The following is a 23,327-nucleotide window of genomic DNA, read 5'->3' as shown; positions in this document are numbered from 1 at the left end:
GGAAGTCCCGGATGACTGGAAAAAGGCTAATGTAGTGCCAATCTTTAAAAAAGGGAAGAAGGAAGATCCTGGGAACTACAGGCCAGTCAGCCTCACCTCAGTCCCTGGAAAAATCATGGAGCAGGTCCTCAAAGAATCAATCCTGAAGCACTTGCATGAGAGGAAAGTGATCAGGAACAGCCAGCATGGATTCACCAAGGGAAGGTCATGCCTGACTAATCTAATCGCCTTTTACGATGAGATTACTGGTTCTGTGGATGAAGGGAAAGCAGTGGATGTATTGTTTCTTGACTTTAGCAAAGCTTTTGACACGGTCTCCCACAGTATTCTTGTCAGCAAGTTAAGGAAGTATGGGCTGGATGAATGCACTATAAGGTGGGTAGAAAGCTGGCTAGATTGTCGGGCTCAACGGGTAGTGATCAATGGCTCCATGTCTAGTTGGCAGCCGGTATCAAGTGGAGTGCCCCAAGGGTCGGTCCTGGGGCCGGTTTTATTCAATATCTTCATTAATGATCTGGAGGATGGTGTGGATTGCACTCTCAGCAAATTTGCGGATGATACTAAACTGGGAGGAGTGGTAGATACGCTGGAGGGGAGGGATAGGATACAGAAGGACCTAGACCAATTGGAAGATTGGGCCAAAAGGAATCTGATGAGGTTCAATAAGGATAAGTGCAGGGTCCTGCACTTAGGACGGAAGAACCCAATGCACAGCTACAGACTAGGGACCGAATGGCTAGGCAGCAGTTCTGCGGAAAAGGACCTAGGGGTGACAGTGGACGAGAAGCTGGATATGAGTCAGCAGTGTGCCCTTGTTGCCAAGAAGGCCAATGGCATTTTGGGATGTATAAGTAGGGGCATAGCGAGCAGATCGAGGGACGTGATCGTTCCCCTCTATTCGACATTGGTGAGGCCTCATCTGGAGTACTGTCCAGTTTTGGGCCCCACACTTCAAGAAGGATGTGGATAAATTGGAGAGAGTCCAGCGAAGGGCAACAAAAATGATTAGGGGACTGGAACACATGAGTTATGAGGAGAGGCTGAGGGAGCTGGGATTGTTTAGCCTGCAGAAGAGAAGAATGAGGGGGGATTTGATAGCTGCTTTCAACTACCTGAAAGGGGGTTCCAAAGAGGATGGCTCTAGACTGTTCTCAATGGTAGCAGATGACAGAACGAGGAGTAATGGTCTCAAGTTGCAGTGGGGGAGGTTTAGATTGGATATTAGGAAAAACTTTTTCACTAAGAGGGTGGTGAAACACTGGAATGCGTTACCTAGGGAGGTGGTGGAATCTCCTTCCTTAGAGGTTTTTAAGGTCAGGCTTGACAAAGCCCTGGCTGGGATGATTTAACTGGGAATTGGTCCTGCTTTGAGCAGGGGGTTGGACTAGATGACCTTCTGGGGTCCCTTCCAACCCTGATATTCTATGATTCTATGATTCTAGGAGGACTTGTGGCACCTTAGAGACTAACCAATTTATTTGAGCAGAAGCTTTCATGAAAGCTCATGCTCAAATAAATTGGTTAGTCTCTAAGGTGCCACAAGTCCTCCTGTTCTTAGTGTAGGCTTTGTACCTGCTTGAAATCTAGTTGTGTATTCTCTGGGCGGGCTAATATTTTGGAGGGCTATTGCAACAGGAGATAGGAACAGGTGGAGGACAATGGCTCCCTCCTTCTCCAGTTAGGGTTTCCCCCAACCTCAGTTTGATCAGGTTTCCTTTGTTCCAAGAATGGATGCAAGATACTGATACGAATCCCAAAATCCTTTGGGACATGGAGTCAACTCCCCAAAATACCACAGAATCCCAGAGCAAACCCTGAGCTCCTTATGGTGCTATCTCCCGGTCCTTACTCAGACACAACTCCCACTGGAGCCTGGAGCCGGTATTTCCATGAAGGAGAGAATGGATCCAAAACCCTGGGTATACAATGGCAAGCTGGGCCTGGAGTCTCTGGCATGGTCCCTGGATTCTGCATGGCTGTGAGGCAGCAGTTGGGAAATTTGGCAGGAGCTTAATTTTAATTAAAAAGAGAGTTTTTAAATTAAATCTGAAAGTGCACAATCCAATCAGCAGTGTCCTCTGAGTTATTCTGATATTACATTCCATTTATTTGATGCTGTCCCACACTTTAGATGTTGGTAGTGAGAATATGTAACTCATCGGAGTGGCCAAGGGAGCTGCATGTGCGTTTGAGAGAGACACACAAACACTGGGGCTTTTGGCATGAGGGTAGTAAGGAGGCAGCTGGAGATGGTGAGACTGCACATTAGCTAAAAGATCGGCAGTGAAATAGTTAAACATATTGACATTTAAATAGTCTTTGGCATTAACACCCCATGTGATGATGGAGCAGCCCACCTTTCTCGGAGCCAGTCTTTCAGGCTGCCTGCTGCTTCTTGACCAAAACACTGCTTCACTTCACCTGGCCCATGTTTTCAAGGTTACCTGTACAACCAGAAGAGACCTTGAGACATCATTGTTGGAAATGCAGGCTGAGATTGACGAACACAGTTCTGTGGCAGGGATGGATTCTGTGGCAAATCCTATGGGCACAGAATACAAGGTCATATCCACTGTGAATTTTTTTTTTTTTTTTGCTTAATATTGTAGCTGACTCGGGTCAGAGGTTAGACTTCAACGGGGGTTTCCCTGAGTGAGGACTGAGAAAAAAGGCAAGATCTCATCAGGATCTGGCCTCATAAAAGAGTTGTGTCTGTCTGTATTGAAGGCTGTACATCAGAATACCAGCTTCTTGTTGCGTGTCACGCTACTGCTTCGGCAGCCCCAAATCAGGTTTGTTTCTTTCTGGCATAATGCATTGCAAACTGCTGCTTAATTCTCTGCCCACTCTCCTCATTCACTGTCTTCCTCATCCGTCTGCTCCTTACTCCTAGGTTTCTCTTTCCCAGATGGTTTTATTTTCCCAGATGCATCAGCTGCATTTATCCAAGTTGAATCTCATCTGTAATTCCCTGCCAATATTTCTAACATACGTGACCTTTTGTATAATTTCTCTGTCCTCGCCGGCGGATGCAGCTTCTCTCAGTTTTGCATCATCTGGAGATTTTGTCGCGACCTGCTCCCTTTTTCAGCTCATTTAATAAATAAGAAAAAATGAGACCTACCACCCCACCATGAAGCACCTCACCAGGCCCACCTCCAAGTCAGTCCATATGCTATGGTCATTTTGTGGCTCTATTATTGTTAGTTATTTGTAGAGCAGTTTCTAGTCTATGTGACCATGCTCCTATCCGAGACAGCTGGAATTCTATCGTTTAATATGATTTTGTGAATCACCGTATCCGGTGCTTTATTAAGGCCAGAAACCTGCTGTGTTCTTTGTCCAAAGATGGTCAATTCTGTCAAAAAAAAAACCAACCCAGGTTTTTGGCATGACTTGCTCTTCCTACACCTCCAGTGTTGTTGATTGCTCATGTTCTGTCAGGCTCTAGGAGCCCGGTTTGTAAAGGTGGTGAGGTTTTATGGATCACTGAATCCAGCTGGTGATGTGGATGCTCAGCACCTCTGGAAATCAGGCCTTAAATGTTGCAAGCCAGATTATCCCCCTGAAAACTGCATAGCAGGGTCTCTCCCCATGCAGACCTCTACCTGCTTAGGTGGACGTTTGTATGTGTGTTGTCTCTGTGGCACGTTCCTCCCTTTCCCCTGCACAGGAGCTGTGCAAGTTGGGAGGGAGTGGATTCTGGCTGGGCACCTTCCCTCACGTCATGGAGGTAACCAACATGAGCTAAGGGGACCCCGGAGTGAAGGACCTGGTTTCCTCAGCAGGGGAACCAAGCCACCACGGCAGGAATTCTAAAGGCCCTCGGTGAGTTCCAGCTCCCTCTCTGCCCTCCCCTACATCACGCACCAGTGGTTCTCAAACCTTTTTTTTCGCAGACCACTTGAAAATTGCTGAGGGTCTCCGCGGACCACTTAATGATCTTTCCAAATGTTGTTTGTACCCTTAGCTGTTGTAAAGTGCAGCCACAGCCCTGGAGCTGGGGAAAGCCGTCTCTTTCTCTGGCTGCCAGAGCCCAGCATGTCCAAAATTTCCTCCACCCCCTCTTCTCACCCCACTGCCCCCTATTCCCCCAAGGCCACCTTACATGTGCGTCTTCTCCAGGGTCCAGACCTAATTAGTGGAGCCATGCCTGTGCGGCTCCACTAATTAGGTGGGTGGCCCTTTGTTCTCTTGTGTGCAGCCGCCCAGGCGGGCACCTCAGAGGGAACTGTCCACGGACCTCCTGAATGGAGCTCGCGGACCACAGTCTGAGAACCTCTGACGTAGGCTAATGGGAGAATGGGTCCCACAGTGACTTCTCCTCTTACTGCCGACCCCTGGTTTGACTTAGGTAGGAGTTATCCTCCCCGGCCAGACTCGCCCCTCAGTTGCTCAGTGAACTGGGAATGACGTCAGGCCAGGCTGGGCTCTGCTGCACCCGTGTAAATCCAGACTAACTGCCTTGACGTCAGTGGAACCAGGTGTAACAGCCGGGGTGGCCCCAGCAGAACGGAGCGGGGGGCCGGGGGTACGAGCGGTGTCTCAGATCTGCCTCGGACTGTTCCGCCCTGTGGTGTGGGCAAGCCCTTCCCCCTGTGCGGCCCCTGGCTGTGCAATGGGGACAAGGACCCCGACCCCCTTTGGAGGGGCCCTGGCCTGCCCATGTGCTGAGGGCTGCAGCGAGGGGGGGACCTGAGGTACCCCCCTGCCCCTGGCCACACAGAGGGGCTGCCACGTCCCCACTGCCTCGGCCTGTGCCAGCCCAGGCAGCGTTGGCAGCTGGGGAACCCCTGCCCCCTCCCCCACCACAGGCAGGGGCTGCTCCACCCCCACCCCCGCGGCTTCCCCGCCCTGGGGCGTGTCCTCAGCCTGGGGGCGGGGCCTGCTGATCCCCCTCCCCCTCAGGAAAACTACAACCCCCAGGACCCTTTGCGCACCCGGCGGCCCCCCGCCCGGCCAGCGCGCGGGTCGTCTGTTGACTATTCGAACCGGCCAATGGCGGCCCCGCCCTTTGGGGGCCCCGCCCCGGGACGGCGCTCGCTCCAGCCAATCGCTTTGCAGGGGCTGGGGCGCGGAGGGCCAATGGGGAAGCGGAGCGGCAGGTATGAGATGGCGGCGGGGAGCCCAGGAGCCGCTGCGCGCCGGGGCGGCAGGTAGGTGCGCGTCCGGTCCGGTCCGGTCCAGCCCGGCCCAGCCCAGCGGCTCGGCCTCTGGCTGGCTCCGGCGGGGGCCTGAGGGAGACCCGGGGCCGGGGGGGCCGGAAGGGAGAACGCTGCTGGGGGCGAACCCCCCCCCCCCGGCGCCGGTTGGCGGGGCGCGAGCAGGCCGCGGCTCCTGCGCTGCCCCCCCCCCCCCCGTGTGTCCCCGCCGCAGCCGGTTCGGCGCCCGCCGCAAGCCCAGCCGGCGGCCTCGGGGCGCCTCGGAGACGAGCCCGCCTGTTGGCGCCTAAGCTGCCCCGGCGCCCGCCCCGCGAAATACGGGCCGGGGGGGGGCGTTATCTGCCCCGCGGAGACCGGCCGCCGCGGGCGCTGCGCCGAGAGGCGCCCGAGCAGCGGCCGGGTCCGTCTGCACCCGCCCGACGAACCGGGGGGGGCTTGCGGCACCCTGGCGACGGACCCACGTGCCGGGGCCTCCGCCTGCCCGGGCGGGAGCCCGCTTCATCCCGTGCGGAGGCCCCGGCACGTGGGTCCGTCGCCAGGGTGCCGCAAGCCCCCCCCCCCCGCCCGGTTCCTCGCATTGCGCTGTGACGCCCTGCCCGGGTCTGCGCTGTGCCGGAAGAACGGGGGGGGCACCTCGGAGACTAGCCAACTTATCTGAGCGTGAGCTACAGCCCACTTCGTCGGGGCAGTACCTCCTTCTGCGAAGAAAACGTTTCTTTCGCAGGTACTTAAGCCTCCACCCCCACCCCCCCACCCCCACACACTGCAAAGACACAAAGTTTTGCAAATGGCAGTGTGACAAAGCTAACTCCAGCTCAGCCAGCGGGTGGTATTTTGTCAACAAGGGGGCCAATGAGGAGCATTTACACATGCTGACTTTTAGTGACAAGGCCGTGTGGACGCAGCCTTGTTGCTAAAAGCTGCGTGGTGTAGACACGCCCTCTGAATAGTTTTTCCAAACTCTGTGGAGCTTGAAAGCTTGTCTCTCTTGCTGGCACACATTAGTCCACCAAAACAGTGGTTCTTAACCAGGAGTCCAGAGAGGCCTTCCAGAGGGTACATCAACGCCTCTAGATATTTGCCTAGTTTTACAACAGGCCACATAAAACACTAATGAAGTCAGTACAAACTCAAATTTCATACTGACAATGGCTTGTTTATACTGCTCTATATGCTGAAATGTAAGTACAATATTTATATTCCAAACAATTTATTTTATAATTGCATGGTAAAAATGAGAATCGACCATTATTCAGTAATAGCGTGCTGTGCCTCTTTTGTGTTTCAATGTCTGATATGGTAAGCAAGTTGTTTTTAAGTGAGGTGATGCTTTGGGTACGCAAGACAAAGCAGACTCCTCAAATGGGTAGAGTAGTCTGTAAGGGCTGAGAACCACTGCAATAAAAGATCCACTCACCCACCTGGTCTCTAATATCCTGAGACCAATACGGCTATACTAACCCTGTGTACAAATGCCTACGAAGAGACCGCCTCTGCCCCAGAGAGCTCACAGTCTAAACAGCCAAACCAAAAGAGGGAAGTACAAGTGCAATACCTATTTGAGAGGAAAACTGAGGCAACTGGAGTTGAGGTGAGTGGTGTGTGGGTCTGCAGGAAGCTTGTGGCAGAGCTCCTGCCTCCTGGTTCAGTGCATCTTGTCTCTCTGAAAATGCCTTATCTGAGGGCAATCTTGATATCACTCACCCCTCTACCCCCCACCCTGGGCAGTGACACTTCCTTAAAATCTAGCATGGAGACAGACTTACTTAAAAAAAAACAACAAAAAAACAAAAAACCCACAACACATTCCTGTCCTGTTGGGCAACCCTCCAGACCCAAGCTCCAGCAGGGTTCTTTCTGCAGTTATTTCTATGACTGCATGTAACACCCCCTCCTGTTCTTATCCAGGGCTTTGTTGGGCTCGGACAGCAGGATCCTTGTTCTTCTACACTCCAGTACATTGTCTGGTCGGAAGAGGGGGTGGGGTAGCATTACTTGCCCACACAATCCAAAGCAGCATCTAGGTGCCTCCGTCTACCAGCCTAGCCAGTGTCCTTGTTCTAGTGATCATGTTCGTGGCACTGTGTAAAATGTCACCCCACATTTGAACTGGGGTGTGTCTTTGTGTCCAGAGGTGCCAATCAGGAATTGATTCCTCATTGGGCTGGGCACTGTGTGCAGGAAATAACAAGCCCCTGCCCCCAAATAGCTTACAGTGTAAGCCAGAGGGTCCCCAAAGTGTGGGGTGCAACCTCTCTAGGGAGGCATGGAGGAGTGTCGGGGGGGGGGGGGGTGCAGCCCAAGAAACCCTGCCCAGGGGTGGGGAGGGAGCGCCATGAAGCCCTCCCCTCCCCTCCCCTGCTCTGCTCCTGCCTCCAGCTGCATCCCTGGTCCCGGCCTTGGTGCGGTTCTACTCCCATCACCACACTAGCCGCTGGTTGTGGCTCCATTCCCTACCTGGGACCAATGCTGGGGGCAAAGCCGGAAGCGGAGCCGCACCTGGCTGCAGCTCTGCTCCCGCTCCAGCCTCGGCCCCTGGCTGTGGCACCTCTCCCGGCCACAAACCTGGCCTTAGCCTTAACCACCTTACCGCTGTTCCTCCTCCTCTTTCTCTTCTCCCCTCCTCCCCCCCCCACTGCCCCGGTGTGGGGACACAGACAAGTAAGGGGGGGGGGTTAGGGACAGCTCATCTAAGTGTATAACCAGTGGAGAAAACAAAGGGGGGGGGCAGATTGGCACTGAAATGGCTCTTTGATGTATTAAGTAGCAGTCACACTGAAGTCCACCAAGTCTTGATGATGTGACACATTTGGCCCCCATTGCTCCTTTCCTGGCCATAGCTGGTGTTGGACACTTCTCCCTCCTCAGCAAATAGTGCGCGCGCGCGCGCGCGCTCTCTCTCTCTATCTATATATAATTTTTTTTTTAGCAGGTTCATGCAGCTTTCTCTTAGTTACTTTAGAACCTATTCTCCTTTAGTTCTTTCTCTCACCTCTGGCTCTGGGACTTTGGCTTCTGGAGATAGGTCCATTTGCCTGCGTCACTCCCATTCTGTTGCTTTCAGGCATTGTGCTTTCTGTGAGGCCCTTGCATAGAGCCAGCAAGCACACATCCTGGTTAAATTGCAGAACTGAACCAAACTTGCATAAAATTACTCTCTAAACTGTTCACAGTGCCCCTTCTCTGTTCCATACAGAGTTTTGTTCTCCATAATCCAAGCTGTCTGTATGAATCGGTGTGGGGGAAGTAACTGGGAAAAAGACAGGTTTCAGAGCAGCAGCCCTGTTAGTCTGTATCCGCAAAAAGAACAGGAAGATTTGTGGCACCCTAGAGATGAACACATTTATTTGAGGTTTTGGCTTTCATTTTGTTTGCCAACACAAGTGTTGGCTTCTCCCACAGGGGGTGTTGCAGCCCCATCACCCTGTGGGGCAGGGTAGCAAATCCTCTTGGTCACCACCATATAAGTGGCATCCGACGGGTAACACATGCATCCGATGAGGTGAGCTGTAGCCCACAAAAGCTGATGCTCCAATAACCTTGTTAGTCTCTTAGGTGCCACACACCCCCTGTTCTGTTTGGGGAGAACGATGGAGGCTATTGCAGCCCATCCAGCTGTTTGTTTCAAAGGCTTATGGCCTGGCGGGATCCTCCGCCTCTGTGGGCTGCAGCTTTTCTCAGGACGACGCTATTTTATTATCTGCACTTGGCAGGAAAGTTGCATCCTTCTCTTCCTGATGCAGAGCCCTCGCTCCAGTGCTCCTGGCCTTTCCCGCCTCCTGGTTGGGTGAGAGCAGTGTGCACTACGTGGGGGCGTTCTCCTCACACCATTCAGAAATGGCAGTTCATGCAGAATGAGGCAGGCTGCTCACTAAGAGCACAGCACAGGGGTAACTGGCTGCCAGCCCTCTCCCAAAGAGACGTTTTAATGGGTTTGCCTTTGGCTTCCCAGCAAGACCTCCCCTCTCTCCCTGTGTAATGACATGGCAGGTGTGATCCTCTGAGGCAGGAAGTTCTGGGTGGCTCTGGACCTGGCTTCTCCCCCGGGTTTGCCAGAGCTCAGCTTTGATCCTGACATTATTCTGCTTTGTTGTGGAGACTTCTCAACATTTCGCGGGTGGGGTTGGTACCCTGCAGGGGACAGCTGGGTTATGGGCTGGCTCATGCTTTAGGGTGGGAGAGGCCCTTTGAGGAGGACCCTCCTTAGACTCACTTCTGTCTGGAACTTTTTTAACATGTTTGATTTAATGTGTGTAATTTACTTTTGTAAAAGTGCTGAGGGGATTATTGATAGTGCAGGAATCTCAGTCAGTGCTCCCTGGGCTTGGTTGAGTACATGAAAGAGAAATCTGATGCATCCCTCTGGTCGTGGCTCAGTCACAAAATACATGTTTCAGGGTGGGGGGACCCCCCCACCAATTTCCAGATTCTGAGGACAGCTTTTTTTCCCCCTGACATCAACTGCCTTGCATCCATACAAGTTATTTTTTGATTTATCTTTTGTCTTATCCTGCTTTAATCCTCTTTGCAAGCGGCATAACACTAGTCGGGAATGAGTATATATTCTGGTATATGGTTCATGTGGATACATCCCCATTTTGAATTAACTACCTCACTTCAAGATGTCCTCCCACTGCTATCCCACTCTGTAGTACTTTATACCTAGACTAGCCTGTCTGTTTACCCATGTGCCCTCCACTGCTCCAGGGTCCTCTTGTCCAGATGTCACCTGCCTATTTAAATGCTGTTTGCAGTGGTGTTGTAGCCACATTGATCTCAAGAAATGAGAGATACAAGCTAGGTAAGGTAATATCTTTTATTGGACCAACTTCTTTTGGTGTTTGGTTGAAGGTCCAAACTTTCAGGTTCTAAAGTTTGTACTTTCCACCAACAGGAGTTGGTCCAATAAAAGATATTTCCTTACCTACCTTGTCTCTGTCTCTCTCCTCTCTTTAATGGCTAGCATATGGCCAGGTATGCCCCTTTGTGATTCTACCCCTTGGTAAGTTCACATACCTGAAGTCCATTCTAGCAGCCGTGCCTGTATTTCTGTGTGGTCCTATCTGGAGGGCCTGGGTGTCTTTGCCCTCTGGGGAGAGGAGCATGTCAACCCCCATCTTAACAGCCCTTACCAGGATGTGGATATCTACAAGTGGCTATTGGAACAATTGTGGGAAAAGGGGCACTCCTGGGACGCACCCCTGTGCCCACCAAAGCTCAAGCAGAACTATGAAAACGGGACCAAAAGAGGGACCAAAACAAGCCCATCAGTAATGCTCCTGCTACATGTGCATATTCAGAGGAGCTGGATTGGATTTTTGCCAGGTCACCGCAGAATCCTGCTATGTTGTGGCTGTTTAGAACTGGCCACAGACCCTGTGAAGAAATTTCCCCAGACAGCTACGATATTTTCAGCACACCTGAGCCAGAGACCCATGAAGAGACACTCCCTGAGACCCAGGTGGATTGCTAGCCGCACACTACTGGGAAGGAAACCTCTACTAGTAAGTATTCCATGTTGCGTTACAATAAACTGTCTGGGTACTGACTGTATAGGAGGATTTAAGTAACTTTGTTCCAGGGACTGCTAGATGCTGCCTTGTTGTCCAGATACCACTAGTCATAGAATCATAGGACTGGAAGTGACCTTGAGAGGTCATCTAGTCCAGTCCCCTGCACTCGTGGCAGGACTAAGTATTATCCAGACCATTTCTGACAGGTGTTTGTCTAGCCTGCTCTTAAAAATCTCCAGTGATGGAGATTCCACAGCCTCAGGCAATTTATTCCAGTGCTTAACCACCCTGAGAGTTAGGAAGTTTTTTCCTAATGTCCAACCTAAACCTCCCTTGCTGCAATTTAAGCCCATTGCTTCTTGCCCTATCCTCAGGGGTTAACAAGAACAATTTACCTCCTTGGAACAATCTTTTATGTACTTGAAAACTGTTATGTCCCCTTTGTCCTCTTTTTCCAGACTAAACAAACCCAATTTTTTTCAATCTTCCCTCATAGGTCATGTTTTCTAGACCTTTAATCATTTTTGTTGCTCTTCTCTGGACTCTCTCCAGTTTGTCCACATCTTTTCTGAAATGTGGCCCCCAGAACCGGACACACTGCTCCAGTTGAGGCCAAATCAGTGCAGAGTAGAAGAACTACTGCTCATGCCTTGCTTACAACACTCCTGCTAAGACATCCCAGAGTGATATTTGCGCCTTTTTTTTTTTTTTTTTTTTTTTTTTTTTTTTTTGCAACAGCGTTACACTGTTGACTCGTAGTTAGCTTGTGGTCCGCTATGACCCTCAGATCCCTTTCCACAGTACTCCTTCCTAGGCAGTCATTTCCTATTGTGTATGTGTGCAACTGATTGTTCCTTCCTAAGTGGAGTACTTTGCATTTGTCCTTATTGAATTTCATCCTATTTACTTCAGACCATTTCTCCAGTTTGTCCAGATCATTTTGAATTTTAATCTTAGCCTCCAAAGCACTTGCAGCCCCTCCCAGCTTGGTATCATCCGCAAACTTTAAGTGTACTCTGCAAGCCAGTATCTAAATCATTGATGAAGATATGGAACAGAACCAGTCCCAGAACTGACCCTTGTGGGACCCCACTTTTTATGCCCTTCCAGCATGACTGTGAACCACTAACTACTCTCCGCAAATGGTTTTCCAACCAGTTTTGCACCCACCTTATAGTAGCTCTATCTAGGTTGCATTTCCCTAGTTGGTTTATGAGAAGGTCATGCAAGACAGTATCAAAAGCTTTACTAAAGTCAAGATATACCACGTCTACCGCTTCCCCCCATCCACAAGGCTTGTAACCCATCAAAGAAAGTGATCAGGTTGGTTTGACACTATTTGTTCTTGACAAATCCATGCTGATTGTTACTTATCACCTTATTATCTTCTAGATGTTGGCAAATTGATTGCTTAAGTATTTGCTCCATTATCTTAACAAGGTCAGCTCCCAGACTACTGCACTGGGCAGCACAGCATGGGGAGGAGGTGACCAGCCCTCTGTGGAGAAAAATGGTTCGGGACTATTTAGAAAAGCTGGATGAGCACAAGTCCATGGGGCCGGATGCGCTGCATCCAAGAGTGCTAAAGGAGTTGGCGGATGTGATTGCAGAGCCATTGGCCATTATCTTTGAAAACTCATGGCGATCGGGGGAAGTTCCAGACGACTGGAAAAAGGCTAATGTAGTGTCCATCTTTAAAAAAGGGAAGAAGGAGGATCCTAGGAATTATAGGCCAGTCAGCCTCACCTCAGTCCCTGGAAAAATCATGGAGCAGGTCCTCAAGGAATCAATTCTGAAGCACTTAGAGGAGAGGAAAATGATCAGGAACAGTCAGCATGGATTCACCAAGGGCAAGTCATGCCTGACTAATCTAATTGCCTTCTATGATGAGATAACTGGCTTTGTGGATGAGGGAAAAGCAGTGGACGTGTTATTCCTTGACTTTAGCAAAGCTTTTGACACGGTCTCCCACAATATTCTTGCCAGCAAGTTAAAGAAGTATGGGCTGGATGAATGGACTATAAGGTGGATAGAAAGTTGGCTAGATTGTCGGGCTCAACAGGTAGTGATCAATGGCTCCATGTCTAGTTGGCAGCCGGTATCTAGCGGAGTGCCCCGAGGGTCAGTCCTGGGGCCGGTTTTGTTCAAGATCTTCATTAATGATCTGGAGGATGGTGTGGATTGCACCCTCAGCAAGTTTGCAGATGACACTAAACTGGGAGGAGCGGTAGATAGGATACAGAGGGACCTAGACAAATTGAAGGATTGGGCCAAAAGAAATCTGATGAGGTTCAACAATGACAAGTGCAGAGTCCTGCACTTAGGACAGAAGAATCCCATGCACCGTTACAGACTAGGGACCGAATGGCTCGGCAGCAGTTCTGCAGAAAAGGACTTAGGGCTTACAGTGGACGAGAAGCTGGATATGAGTCAACAGTGTGCCCTTGTTGCCAAGAAGGCCAATGGCATTTTGGGATGTATAAGTAGGAGCATTGCCAGCAGATCGAGGGACATGATCGTTCCCCTCTATTTGACATTGGTGAGGCCTCATCTGGAGTACTGTCCAGTTTTGGGCCCCACACTACAAGAAGGATGTGGAAAAATTGGAGAGAGTCCAGCGGAGGGCAACAAAAATGATTAGGGGACTGGAACACATGACTTATGAGGAGAGGCTGAGGGAACTGGGATTGTTTAGTCTGCGGAAGAGAAGAATGTGGGGGGAATTTGATAGCTGCTTTCCACTACCTGAAAGGGGGTTCCAAAGAGGATGGATCTAGACTGTTCTCAGTGGTAGTTGATGACAGAGCAAGGAGTAATGGTCTCAAGTTGCAGTGGGGGTGGTTTAGGTTGAATATTAGGAAAAACTTTTTCACTAGGAGGGTGGTGAAACACTGGAATGCATTACTTAGGGAGGTGGTGGAATCTCTTTCCTTAGATATTTTTAAGGTCAGGCTTGACAAAGCCCTGTCTGGGATGATTTAGTTGGGGATTGATCCTGCTTTGAGCAGGGGGTTGGACTAGATGACCTCCTGAGGTCCCTTCCAACCCTGATATTCTATGATTCTTTCTGGGTTCAGAAGTTAAGCTGACTGGTCTGTAATTCCCTGGGTTGGACTTATTTCCCTTTTGTAGGTGGGCACTATATTTACCCTTTTCCAGTCTTTTGGAATCTCTCTCGTCTTCTATGACTTGTCAAAGATAATTGCCAATGGTTCAGATCTCCTCAGTCAGCTCCTTGAGTATTCTAGGATGCAGTTCATCAGGCCCTGGTGACTTGAAGACCTCTATTTTGTCTAAGTAACTTTTAACTTGTTCTTTCCCTATTTTTAGCCTCTCTTGATCCGACCTCATTTTTACCGGCATTCACTGTTATGTCCAATCACCACCAACCTTCTCGATGAAAACTGAAACAAAGAAGTCATTAAGCACCTCTGCCATTTCCACATTTTCTATTATTGTTTTCCCCCATTCATTGAGTAACGGGCCTACCCTGTCCTTGGTCTTCCTCTTGCTTCTAATGTATTCATAGGATGTTTTCTTGTTAGCCTTATATCTCTAGCTAGTTTGACCTCATTTTGTGCCTTGGCCTTTCCAATTTTGTCCCTACATACTTGTGTTATTTGTTTATATTTATGCTTTGTAATTTGACCTAGTTTCAACTTTTTAGAGAACTCTTTTTTGATTTTTAGATTATGAAGATCTGGTTAAGCCAGGGTGGTCTCTTGCCATACTTCATGTGTTTCCTACACAGTGGGATAGTTTGCTTTTGTGCCTTTAATAATGTCTCTTTGAAAAACTGCCAACTGTATTCAATTGTTTTTCCCCTTACGCTTGCTTCCCATGGGATTTTACTTACCAGCTCCCTGAGTTTGCTAAAGTCTACCTTCTTGAAATCCATTATCTTTATTTTATTGTTCTCCCTCCTACTATTCCTTAGAATCTCATCATTTCATGATCACTTTCACCCAAGCTGTCTTCCGCTTTCAAATTCTCCACCAGTTCTTCCCTATTTGTCAAAATCAAATCTAGAACAGTCTCTCCCTAGTAGCTGTCTCCACCTTCTGAAATAAAATAATTGTCTCCAATACATTCCAAAAGCTTGTTGGAGTTTCTGTGCCCCGCTGTGTTGTTTTTCCCAGCAGATGTCTGGGTGTTGAAGTCCCCCATCACCACCAAGTCCTGGGCTTTAAATAATTTTGTTAATTTGAAAAAAGCCTCATCCACCTCTTCTTCTTGTCATGGTAGGGGTCTACTACAGACCATCAAACATCACCCTTGTTTTTTACCCCTTTTATCCTTAGCCAGAGCCTCTCAACAAGTCTGTCTCCTATTCCCATCTCAACCTCAGTCCAATTGTGTATGTTTTTAATATCTAAGGCAACATCTCCTCCCTTTTTAACCTGCCTGTCCTTCCTCAGCAAGCTATAACCTTCTATGCCAATATTCCAGTCATGCATATTATCTCACCAGCTCTGTGATGCCAACTATTCTATTGTTTGTTTGTTAGTATTTTGTGTTCTTACTGCTTATTCCCCTTTCTTCTTGCATTAGTATACAGACACATAAGATACTGGTTTAATTTCCCCACAGTTCTGTCTTGTCTCTCCTTTATCCCTTCTATAACAGCCCATGCTCCCCCTAAATTGCAAAACTTCTCCCAGGTCTCTCTGTTCTTGACTTACCTGTGGGCTTTGATCACCTGCCCTCTTTGAACGTAGTTTAAAGCTCTTCTCATGAGGTTATCCAGTCTGTATCCAAATATGCTCTTCCCCTTCCTCAATAGGTGAACCCCATCTCTGCTTAGCAATCCTTCCTGGAACAGCATCCTATGGTCAAGGAAGCTGAAGCCCTCCTGGAGACACCATCTTCGCAGACAGGCATTCACCCCCCGGGGTGTATCTGTCTCTGCCTGGGCCCCTACCCTTGACCAGAAGGGTCAAAGAGAACACCACTTGTGCTCCCAACCCTTTCACTCTTTCTCCCAGAGCCCTGTAGTCACTTCTGATCAGCTGAGGGTCATACCTTGCTGTATCATTAGTGCCCACAGCGATGAGTAGCATGGGGTAGGAGTCAGCGGGCCGGATGATCCTCGACAATCCCTCTGTAACGTCTCTGATACGGGCCCCTGGCAGGCAGCATACCTCCCAGGATGCCATGTCAGGGGGACAGTTAAATGCCTCTGTACCCCTCAAAAAAGAGTCTCCAACCCCCACTACCCTATATTTTCTCCTAGGAGTGGTGGCTGTGATCCTCCCAGTCTTGGGGGTACATGGCTTCTCCTCCACCTTTTAGAGGTGATTCCTCAGCACTTGTTGCCAGGGCAGTATATTGAGATGTGAGAGGATGGAAATGTGTCCCTAGTTCTCAGCTCATTGGGCTTTTAACTCACTCGCCTTCTAATGATTCAGAATAGTGCCCACACTGACAAGTTTTATGCACAGATTTCCCTGAAATATTGACTCCACCAACCATGGAACAACTGTGCTGGCCCTGAATCCCCTTCCTGTGCTGCTTGAGACTCCCTCTCCCTCCCAGCAGACCTTCCCCTACTCTAGATGGCAGAACTACAGTGGTTTTTATTTAAAAAAACAAAAAAACCCCAACAACATGGCTGGCTATTTTTATTGTATCAGTCCATACAGAAAGAGAAATAGCAATAGAAACCTTACTCTGCATCACAGTTTGATCATTGCTCTGAACTTTTAGCTACCTGAAGTTTTCAAACATTCACTAAAATGATGTAAATTGGCTAGATATGGCTACTTATGCATTTCATAATTGCCCAAATGAGACATTCATAAGCACCGAGAGATAGCATTTGTGCTTACATAAGGACACGATTATCTGCCTTTGTTTGTTACAGTGAACAGCACTGTTAGTCCCGTTGTAGCTGAATGCGTTCAGAACAATCATTGCAAAAGTCTTTGTGCTCATCAGCAGGTGTCAATGAGAATTTAAGGCAAATATACTGCATTTTCCCCTGTTTGTATAGTGCCTTGCCCGATGGGGTCCTGGCTGGGGCTAAGGCTCCGAGCTGGTATGGTAATACATATAATTAATAAGATAATGTGGCCTTTTTAGGGCTTCCTATATAGGCAGCGGTTTCCTTCTATTTCTACACAAGATGAAATGGCAGCTTCTTGGTAAATAGCAACTCTGCATATTTTCCTGGTTAGCCCCTCGTTATAAAGCAAAAAAAAAAACCCCAGCACCCTTCTCTGACTCTTGGGGATGTGCTTCACAGTAACATCATCCAATGTAAGAATAGCCTGCAGAGGTGCCCATGCAATTTCCAACCTGCTGCTTTCCCCCTATTTAGCAGTGGTACAGAGGTCCTGGGGGAGGGGGAAAATAAGGTGGAAAACCTCATACCATCTCCAAGCATGTCCCAGACTGGCAAGAGCATGGGAAAGGGAATTCTAAAATTTGGGTGTGGGGGAGTGACATTTTATCACTGTTGGCGTGGAAACCATACTCGGATGACAACGTCTTATATTGTTTGTTCTCCTGGCACCTGACACACCACAGCCCTGGCAGAGAGGAGTGTTCTCAATCTCTGAATGCCTGGCAAAAGTCCAAGGGAAGAGAGAGAGAGGATATGTGCCTGCCTAGTTTCTGCATACCAGCAAGACAATAGAGTGGAGGGAAGGTTTCATGTTCCTGGCTCAGAAGGAGTGAGGACAGGGAGCAGTCAAGGGAATGCATGGCTGGACCAAGGGACATTCAGGAAAAGATGCCAGCTGTGACACAGAACTAAACTAACCTCCTGGAGAACACTCTTGCTCTCTGCAGTCTGTCAAGGACAGTGGGACTCCCCTGTCCCTGAACTGCAAGGGACAAGCCATTTCCCTGTCATTCCACACCCCTCCCTCCCCCAAGGCCATGTATGTGTTTGTGTGACCCTATTGGTGCAAAGATATATTCTCTGCACTTTGGGCAGGTCTGTCCCTTTTCTATTGGTTTTTATTACAACTTGGCTGAAAAGAAATTTGGCGGGCTCCTGCTCTGCCTAAGAACATCCACTCCTACTACCATCATTACACAAAGCATATTAATGGCCTTGGTTACATTACATTCATTTCCCTCACCTAGCCCCTGCTCTCAGAGTGGGAGCACGGCACTTCCCTGACTAGTTGGGGGATTTTGCAGAGGCAGCTTCTCTGGCTTTCGCAAAATTCCACAAGTCCTTCTGCCCCTTTGCCTTCAGGGAGGCTCTTTTGCTCTCATAGAGGTTGTTCAAATTATAGCAAGCACTTATAAGACAAAGTAGGTATTTCTCAGATGCCCTCTGCCCTTTGTATCAGGCACCTCCACCTTCCCTTCAGTCTTCCAAATGCACTCTCCATTGTCATTCTGCAGCTGCTCAGGGGAGAGTTAAACAGCTCCTTTCTCCTATCAAAGTGTCCACTAAAAGGCTTTATAAGCCAGGGAGCAGAGGGTAAGCTGGGTCTGCTATAATGACTGGAGGAATCACATCTCTGTCACCACCAATGTCCATTGGTGATCATGGAAGCAAAGTTCTATTTGTCATAAAGATCCTGGTATGGACCTTTCCAGACCACCTCACTTTATTACTAGTGAAGTCCGTAGAATCACAGAAGATTAGGGTTGGAATAGACCTCAGGAGATCATCTAGTCCAACCCCAGCTAAATCATCCCACCAAAGGTTTTGTTAAGCCGGGCCTTAGAGGCTTTTAAGGGTGGAGATTCCACCACCACCTGAGGTAACCAATTCCAGTTTTTTGCCACACTCCTAGTGAAATAGTGTTTCCTAATATCCAACCTAGATCTCCCACACTACAGCTTGAGACCATTGCTTCTTGTTCTGTCATCTGCCACCACTGAGAACAGCCGAGCTCCATCCTCTTTGGAACCCCCCTTCAAGTAGTTGAAGGCTGCTATCAAATCCTCCCTCCCTCCCTCCTGCAGACTAAATAAGCCTAGTTCCCTCAGCCTCTCCTCATAAGTAATGTGCTCCAGCCCCCTAATAATTTTTGTTGCACTCTGCTGGACTCATTCAATTTGTCCACATCCTTTCTGTAGTGGGGGGCCCAAAACTGGATGCGATACTCCAGATGTGGCCTCACCAGTGCTGAATAGAGGGGGGAATAATCACTTCCCTTGATCGGCTGGCAATGCTCCTACTTATACATCCCAAAATGCCATTAGCCTTCTTGGCAACACGGGCACACTGCTGATTCATATCCAGCTTCTCGTCCACTGTAATCCCCAGGTCCTTTCTGCAGAACTGCCACTTAGCCAGAGAATGATGGCCACACACTTCTCCATGCTGATGGGACCTGGCCCGTGGGTGTTCTGCAGCTTCAGCTCTGGAGCGAGCTCTGCAGAGATCTTCAGGACAGTAGCATTCCACATCTTGAAGTTCTGCCCCACTGGTGGTCATCCCAATTCTGTAGCAATGTCCTGTCCCACCAGTTGGTGTCGGGTGGCCAAACACAAAAGTGGGGCTCGGTGGAGGGAAGCTGCTCCAGGAAAATGTCATACAGAAGTAACTGCTGGGTTTCTTCTCCTCCAGCAATATCTGCGCGACATTGTGCAATGGCTGGCTCCCAGCTCCTCCAGAGCCATCTGGCTGCATGACCGCCGCTGTTTACATTAATGTCTGTCAGGAGTCTGGCGCTCAGCAGCGCTTCCTCCATGCTGCCTGACAAGTTTGAAAATGGTGCTGGCCTACTAAAACCAAATGAAATATGGGATACCAAAAAAGGAATCATGGGAGTTTGAGTGCCAGAATTCCCATAGGTTCTGGTAGGTATCTCACAATATGCTGCAAAAAAAAATATCTCAGAATGTGTAGAATCTAGCACTGGAACATTGCACCATGGGATATCTGCCCAGAAGCTGACTGGCTATTTCAGAAGCAGTGCAGAATGGGGTGGTTGCAGTTACTTCTCATGTGACTAGCTTAAACCAGCATAAACAAAGTGGTGGGGTGTAGTTTTGGGATAGTTATAGCAGAAAAACATATACAGTACTCTATTGGAAATGGTTTCGCCTGCAGAAAAGCCCTGAGCCTGAAGACGTTTTCTTCCAAAGGCTATGTGTACATTGTGACGAAGTGGGACTATTCTTAATGTTTCCTCTGAATAGTGTGGGGGTGCCTCAGTTTCCCCTATGCAGTTCTTAAGTATCTAGGGGGTGGGGTAAGGGTGTATGATCACTGCAGAGCCCTAGAGGGCAGGTGTGTGCAGGGGTGAGAGAATGGCCGACACCCTGTTTCCTGGCCACTGATGGCCTGGGCCCTTCCCCCCCGCCAGGTGAGAGCTAAAGGGTTGGAGAACAAAGGAATCAGGTGACCTCTTGGCCCGGGAAAGGGACAAAGCCCAGAGGAGGAGGGGCTGGAAGGAGTTTCAGTTTGGGGCTGGCTGGGACATGGAGTGAAGGGCAGACGGGGTTGTCTGGCTCCCTGCCCCCCAAAATGGACCCAGCTGAGGGGTCCTGTTCTCTGCACCTACAAGCTCTGTGTTAGACCATGTTCCTGTCGTCTAATAAACCTCTGTTTTACTGGCTGGCTGAGAGTCCTGTCTGACTGCGGAGTTGCGGGGCAGGACCCTCTGGCTTCCCCAGGACCCCGCCTGGGCAGACTCGCTGTCAGAAGCACATGGAGGGGCAGAGGATGCTGAATGCTCCGAGGTCAGACCCAGGAAGGTGGAAGCTGTGTGAGCTGTGTGTCCTGCAGGCAGGCTGCTCACAGAAAGGAGACTCCCCCAGAGTCCTGCCTGGCTTCGTAGGGAGCAGTTCCAGAGCATCGCCCAGGGACTCCGTGACATACATAACTGCCAGAGCCTGTCCCTGCGGCGAGGCTCTGGCAGGGTGGATATGGCAGGCTCTGGCAGCAGACAGCCACCCTACTGAAAATAGCAGTGTAGATGGGGGAGGCGCTGCCCACATGTGTAGAAAGCCGGTTAGGGTGCAGACCCTGTGGGTTCAGACATGTAGGGCACTCTACTTGCCTAAGCTGTGCCTCGCTGTCTCCACTGCTCTTTATACCCGTGCTAGCTGGGCACGAGGTGTCTGCACTCTACACGCCAGCACAAGCGCATATGCCCCGAGAGTGTTTTAGAACAAACCATATTTTCTTTAGAAACTCACAACTTGAATTAGAGGTTGCAACATCGAAGCTGTAGAAATTCTGTTCCTCTGAGGAATGGCCTCTCTAAGGTGAGAGGTTAAATCCTGTGGCTGATGAAAACAGCCAGGGTTCTTCTGTGTGCCCTGCTGTCTGGTGCATATCCCGGTGCTATGGCTGCCTGCCCCTTCCTTCTGCAGAAGGCAGTGTGTCTCCACATTTGCTTGGCTACTTGCCATTCAATTAGACAACGAGAGGGAATGTTCCATGGAAAAAGCTAGTTTGGGTTGACATCAGTGGAAGCAGGATTGGGCCCAAGCCTACCTCCCAGCTCTGCCTCTCTAAGGATTTTAAATAAAAATAGTTAGAGCCAGTGACAAAGATTGTGCAGCCCTGAAAGCTGAGGAAATGGATGCTGTTTTTCATTTTTAAATGTAAAATGTTGCACCGCTGTGGTATGAAGGGTGAGACTTTAATTGGACAACAATCTAGGGAGTCAGAGTTAAGGTTTCCCTAGTAGCATTATTTGTGCCCCATCGCATGGCTGCGTTACAATGAGGTTTTTAATCTGATTATAGCACATGCATGTGCCTTTTGAACTACATCAGGTTACATAGAAAGGGAGAGTTTAAGCATTAAACAGATTATTCACTGTTCAATCTAGCTAGAGGAGCAGTACAGAATACTGTGCAGCTCCCTCCCAGATTCCTGTTTTGTCCTTTTCCCTAGACTTTATTAATGTAAAGCTGCTGCCTTTCCCCTCTGGGGACAAATGGACTTTTATTAACATTTTTCAAGAACTAATTAACTTCTGGGCTCAGACCAGAATTTAGAGCAACTTCACTCTAAAATATAAATTTCTTTCAGAAAGTTCTAAGCACTTGAATAGCAGAGGTCGGTGAAAATGCCATGTCAGCCGTAACCAGTCTCGCTATTGCAATGTTAGTTGATACCCTGTGTTGTTGTAGTTAAAGACAGGTTTCAGAGTAACAGCCGTGTCAGTCTGTATTCGCAAAAAGAAAAGGAGGACTTGTGGCACCTTAGAGACTAACCCATTTATTTGAGCATGAGCTTTCGTGAGCTACAGCTCACTTCATTGGATGCATACCGTGGAAACTGCAGCAGACTTTATATACACACAGAGAACGTGAAACAATACCTCCTCCCACCCCACTGTCCTGCTGGTGGGGGGGTGGAGGGTGAGAAAACCTGGATTTGTGCTGGAAATGGCCCAACTTGATGAGCACTTTAGATAAGCTATTACCAGCAGGACAGTGGGGTGGGAGGAGGTATTGTTTCATGCTCTCTGTGTGTATATAAAGTCTGCTGCAGTTTCCACGGTAAGCATCCGATGCAGTGAGCTGTAGCTCACAAAAGCTCATGCTCAAATAAATTGGTTAGTCTCTAAGGTGCCACAAGTACTCCTTTTCTTTTTGTAGTTAAAGAGCAGATTTAAAGCAACAGACAAGCTGACTTTCCCAAGTAAGGGCACTTTTCTTTACGTCTCTAGATCCGCAGCAGAGTGTGGGCAATGATGCTTTTCAGGTCTGTTTGCTTTAATTGACGAAACTCAATTTGTTTATGACAGATTGTAGCAATAACTTGAATATTCTAAATTCTATGATTTAGCCAATGCCTAAAAGGTTGCAAAGACGAGTTACTGGTGACATCTGAAGCCTGTACAACACTTTATCTTTAAATTTCCCTAAATAAATGTGAGGGAAGCAGGGCAAAATTTCAGCAAGGAAGTGTTTTCTATTATGATTTATTATTTATATTGTAGTAGACTCTAAAAATACAAGTCAGGGATTGGCTCCCCTTGTGCAAGGCATCAGGGACACACAACAGAAAGCATGTCCCTGTCCTAAGGAGCTCGTAAATATAATCTATGCAAACATTACTAAATATTTATATTTAAAATGTATATAGAAAAATAAGTTTCAGAGTAGCAGCCGTGTTAGTCTGTATTCGCAAAAAGAACAGGAGTACTTGTGGCACCTTAGAGACTAACACATTTATTGGAGCATAAGCTTTCGTGAGCTGCATCCGATGAAGTGAGCTGTAGCTCACGAAAGCTCATGCTCAAATAAATTGGTTAGTCTCTAAGGTGCCACTAGTACTCCTTTTCTTTTTATAGAAAAATAAGTTATTCTATAGAAGAGAGATGGGCAAACTACGGCCCGCGGGCCACATCCGGCCCACGGCACCATCCTGCCCGGTCCCTGAGCTTCCGGCTGGGGAGGCTAGCCCCTGGCCCCTCCCCTGCTGTCCCCCCTCTCCCGCATCCTCAGTGCTCCGCTCCTGCCAGGCAGTGTGGCGGCGTGGCTGGCTCTTGTGTGGTAAGGGGGCGGGGAGCTGGGGGTCCCAGGGGGCAGAGCAAGGGGGGTTGGATGGGTTGGGGGGTTGCGGGGGCAGTCAGGGAGCAGGGGGCAGTTGGATAGGCATAGGAGTCCTGGGGGGCCTGTCGGGGGCGGGGGTGTGGATAAGGGGCAGGGCAATCAGGGAGCAGGGTGGTTGGATGGGTTGGGGGTCCTGGGGGGAAACAGGGAACAGGGGAGGTTG

General features: G+C 49.1%; 1 protein-coding gene across 2 annotated transcripts in view; it reads left to right on the top strand.

The window, feature by feature from the left end:
• Positions 1-4,959: 4,959 nt before the first annotated feature.
• Positions 4,960-23,327, top strand: part of ARHGAP19 (Rho GTPase activating protein 19) — a 61,535-nt gene continuing 43,167 nt past the window's right edge. Inside the window, exon 1 of one of the 2 annotated variants that reach the window (XM_073354614.2) lies at positions 4,960-5,156. In XM_073354614.2, coding sequence (XP_073210715.1) covers positions 4,999-5,156 — 158 coding nt within the window. In that variant the 5' untranslated portion in view covers positions 4,960-4,998. The remainder of the gene's footprint in view (positions 5,157-23,327) is intronic. The other variant, XM_073354612.2, reaches the window with a different exon arrangement.

The sequence above is a fragment of the Lepidochelys kempii genome, chromosome 7, assembly GCF_965140285.1.
Source record: "Lepidochelys kempii isolate rLepKem1 chromosome 7, rLepKem1.hap1, whole genome shotgun sequence".
NCBI lineage: Eukaryota > Metazoa > Chordata > Testudines > Cheloniidae > Lepidochelys > Lepidochelys kempii.
The sequence above is the reverse complement of the archived record's forward strand: the minus strand, read 5'-3'. Positions and strand labels throughout refer to the sequence as shown.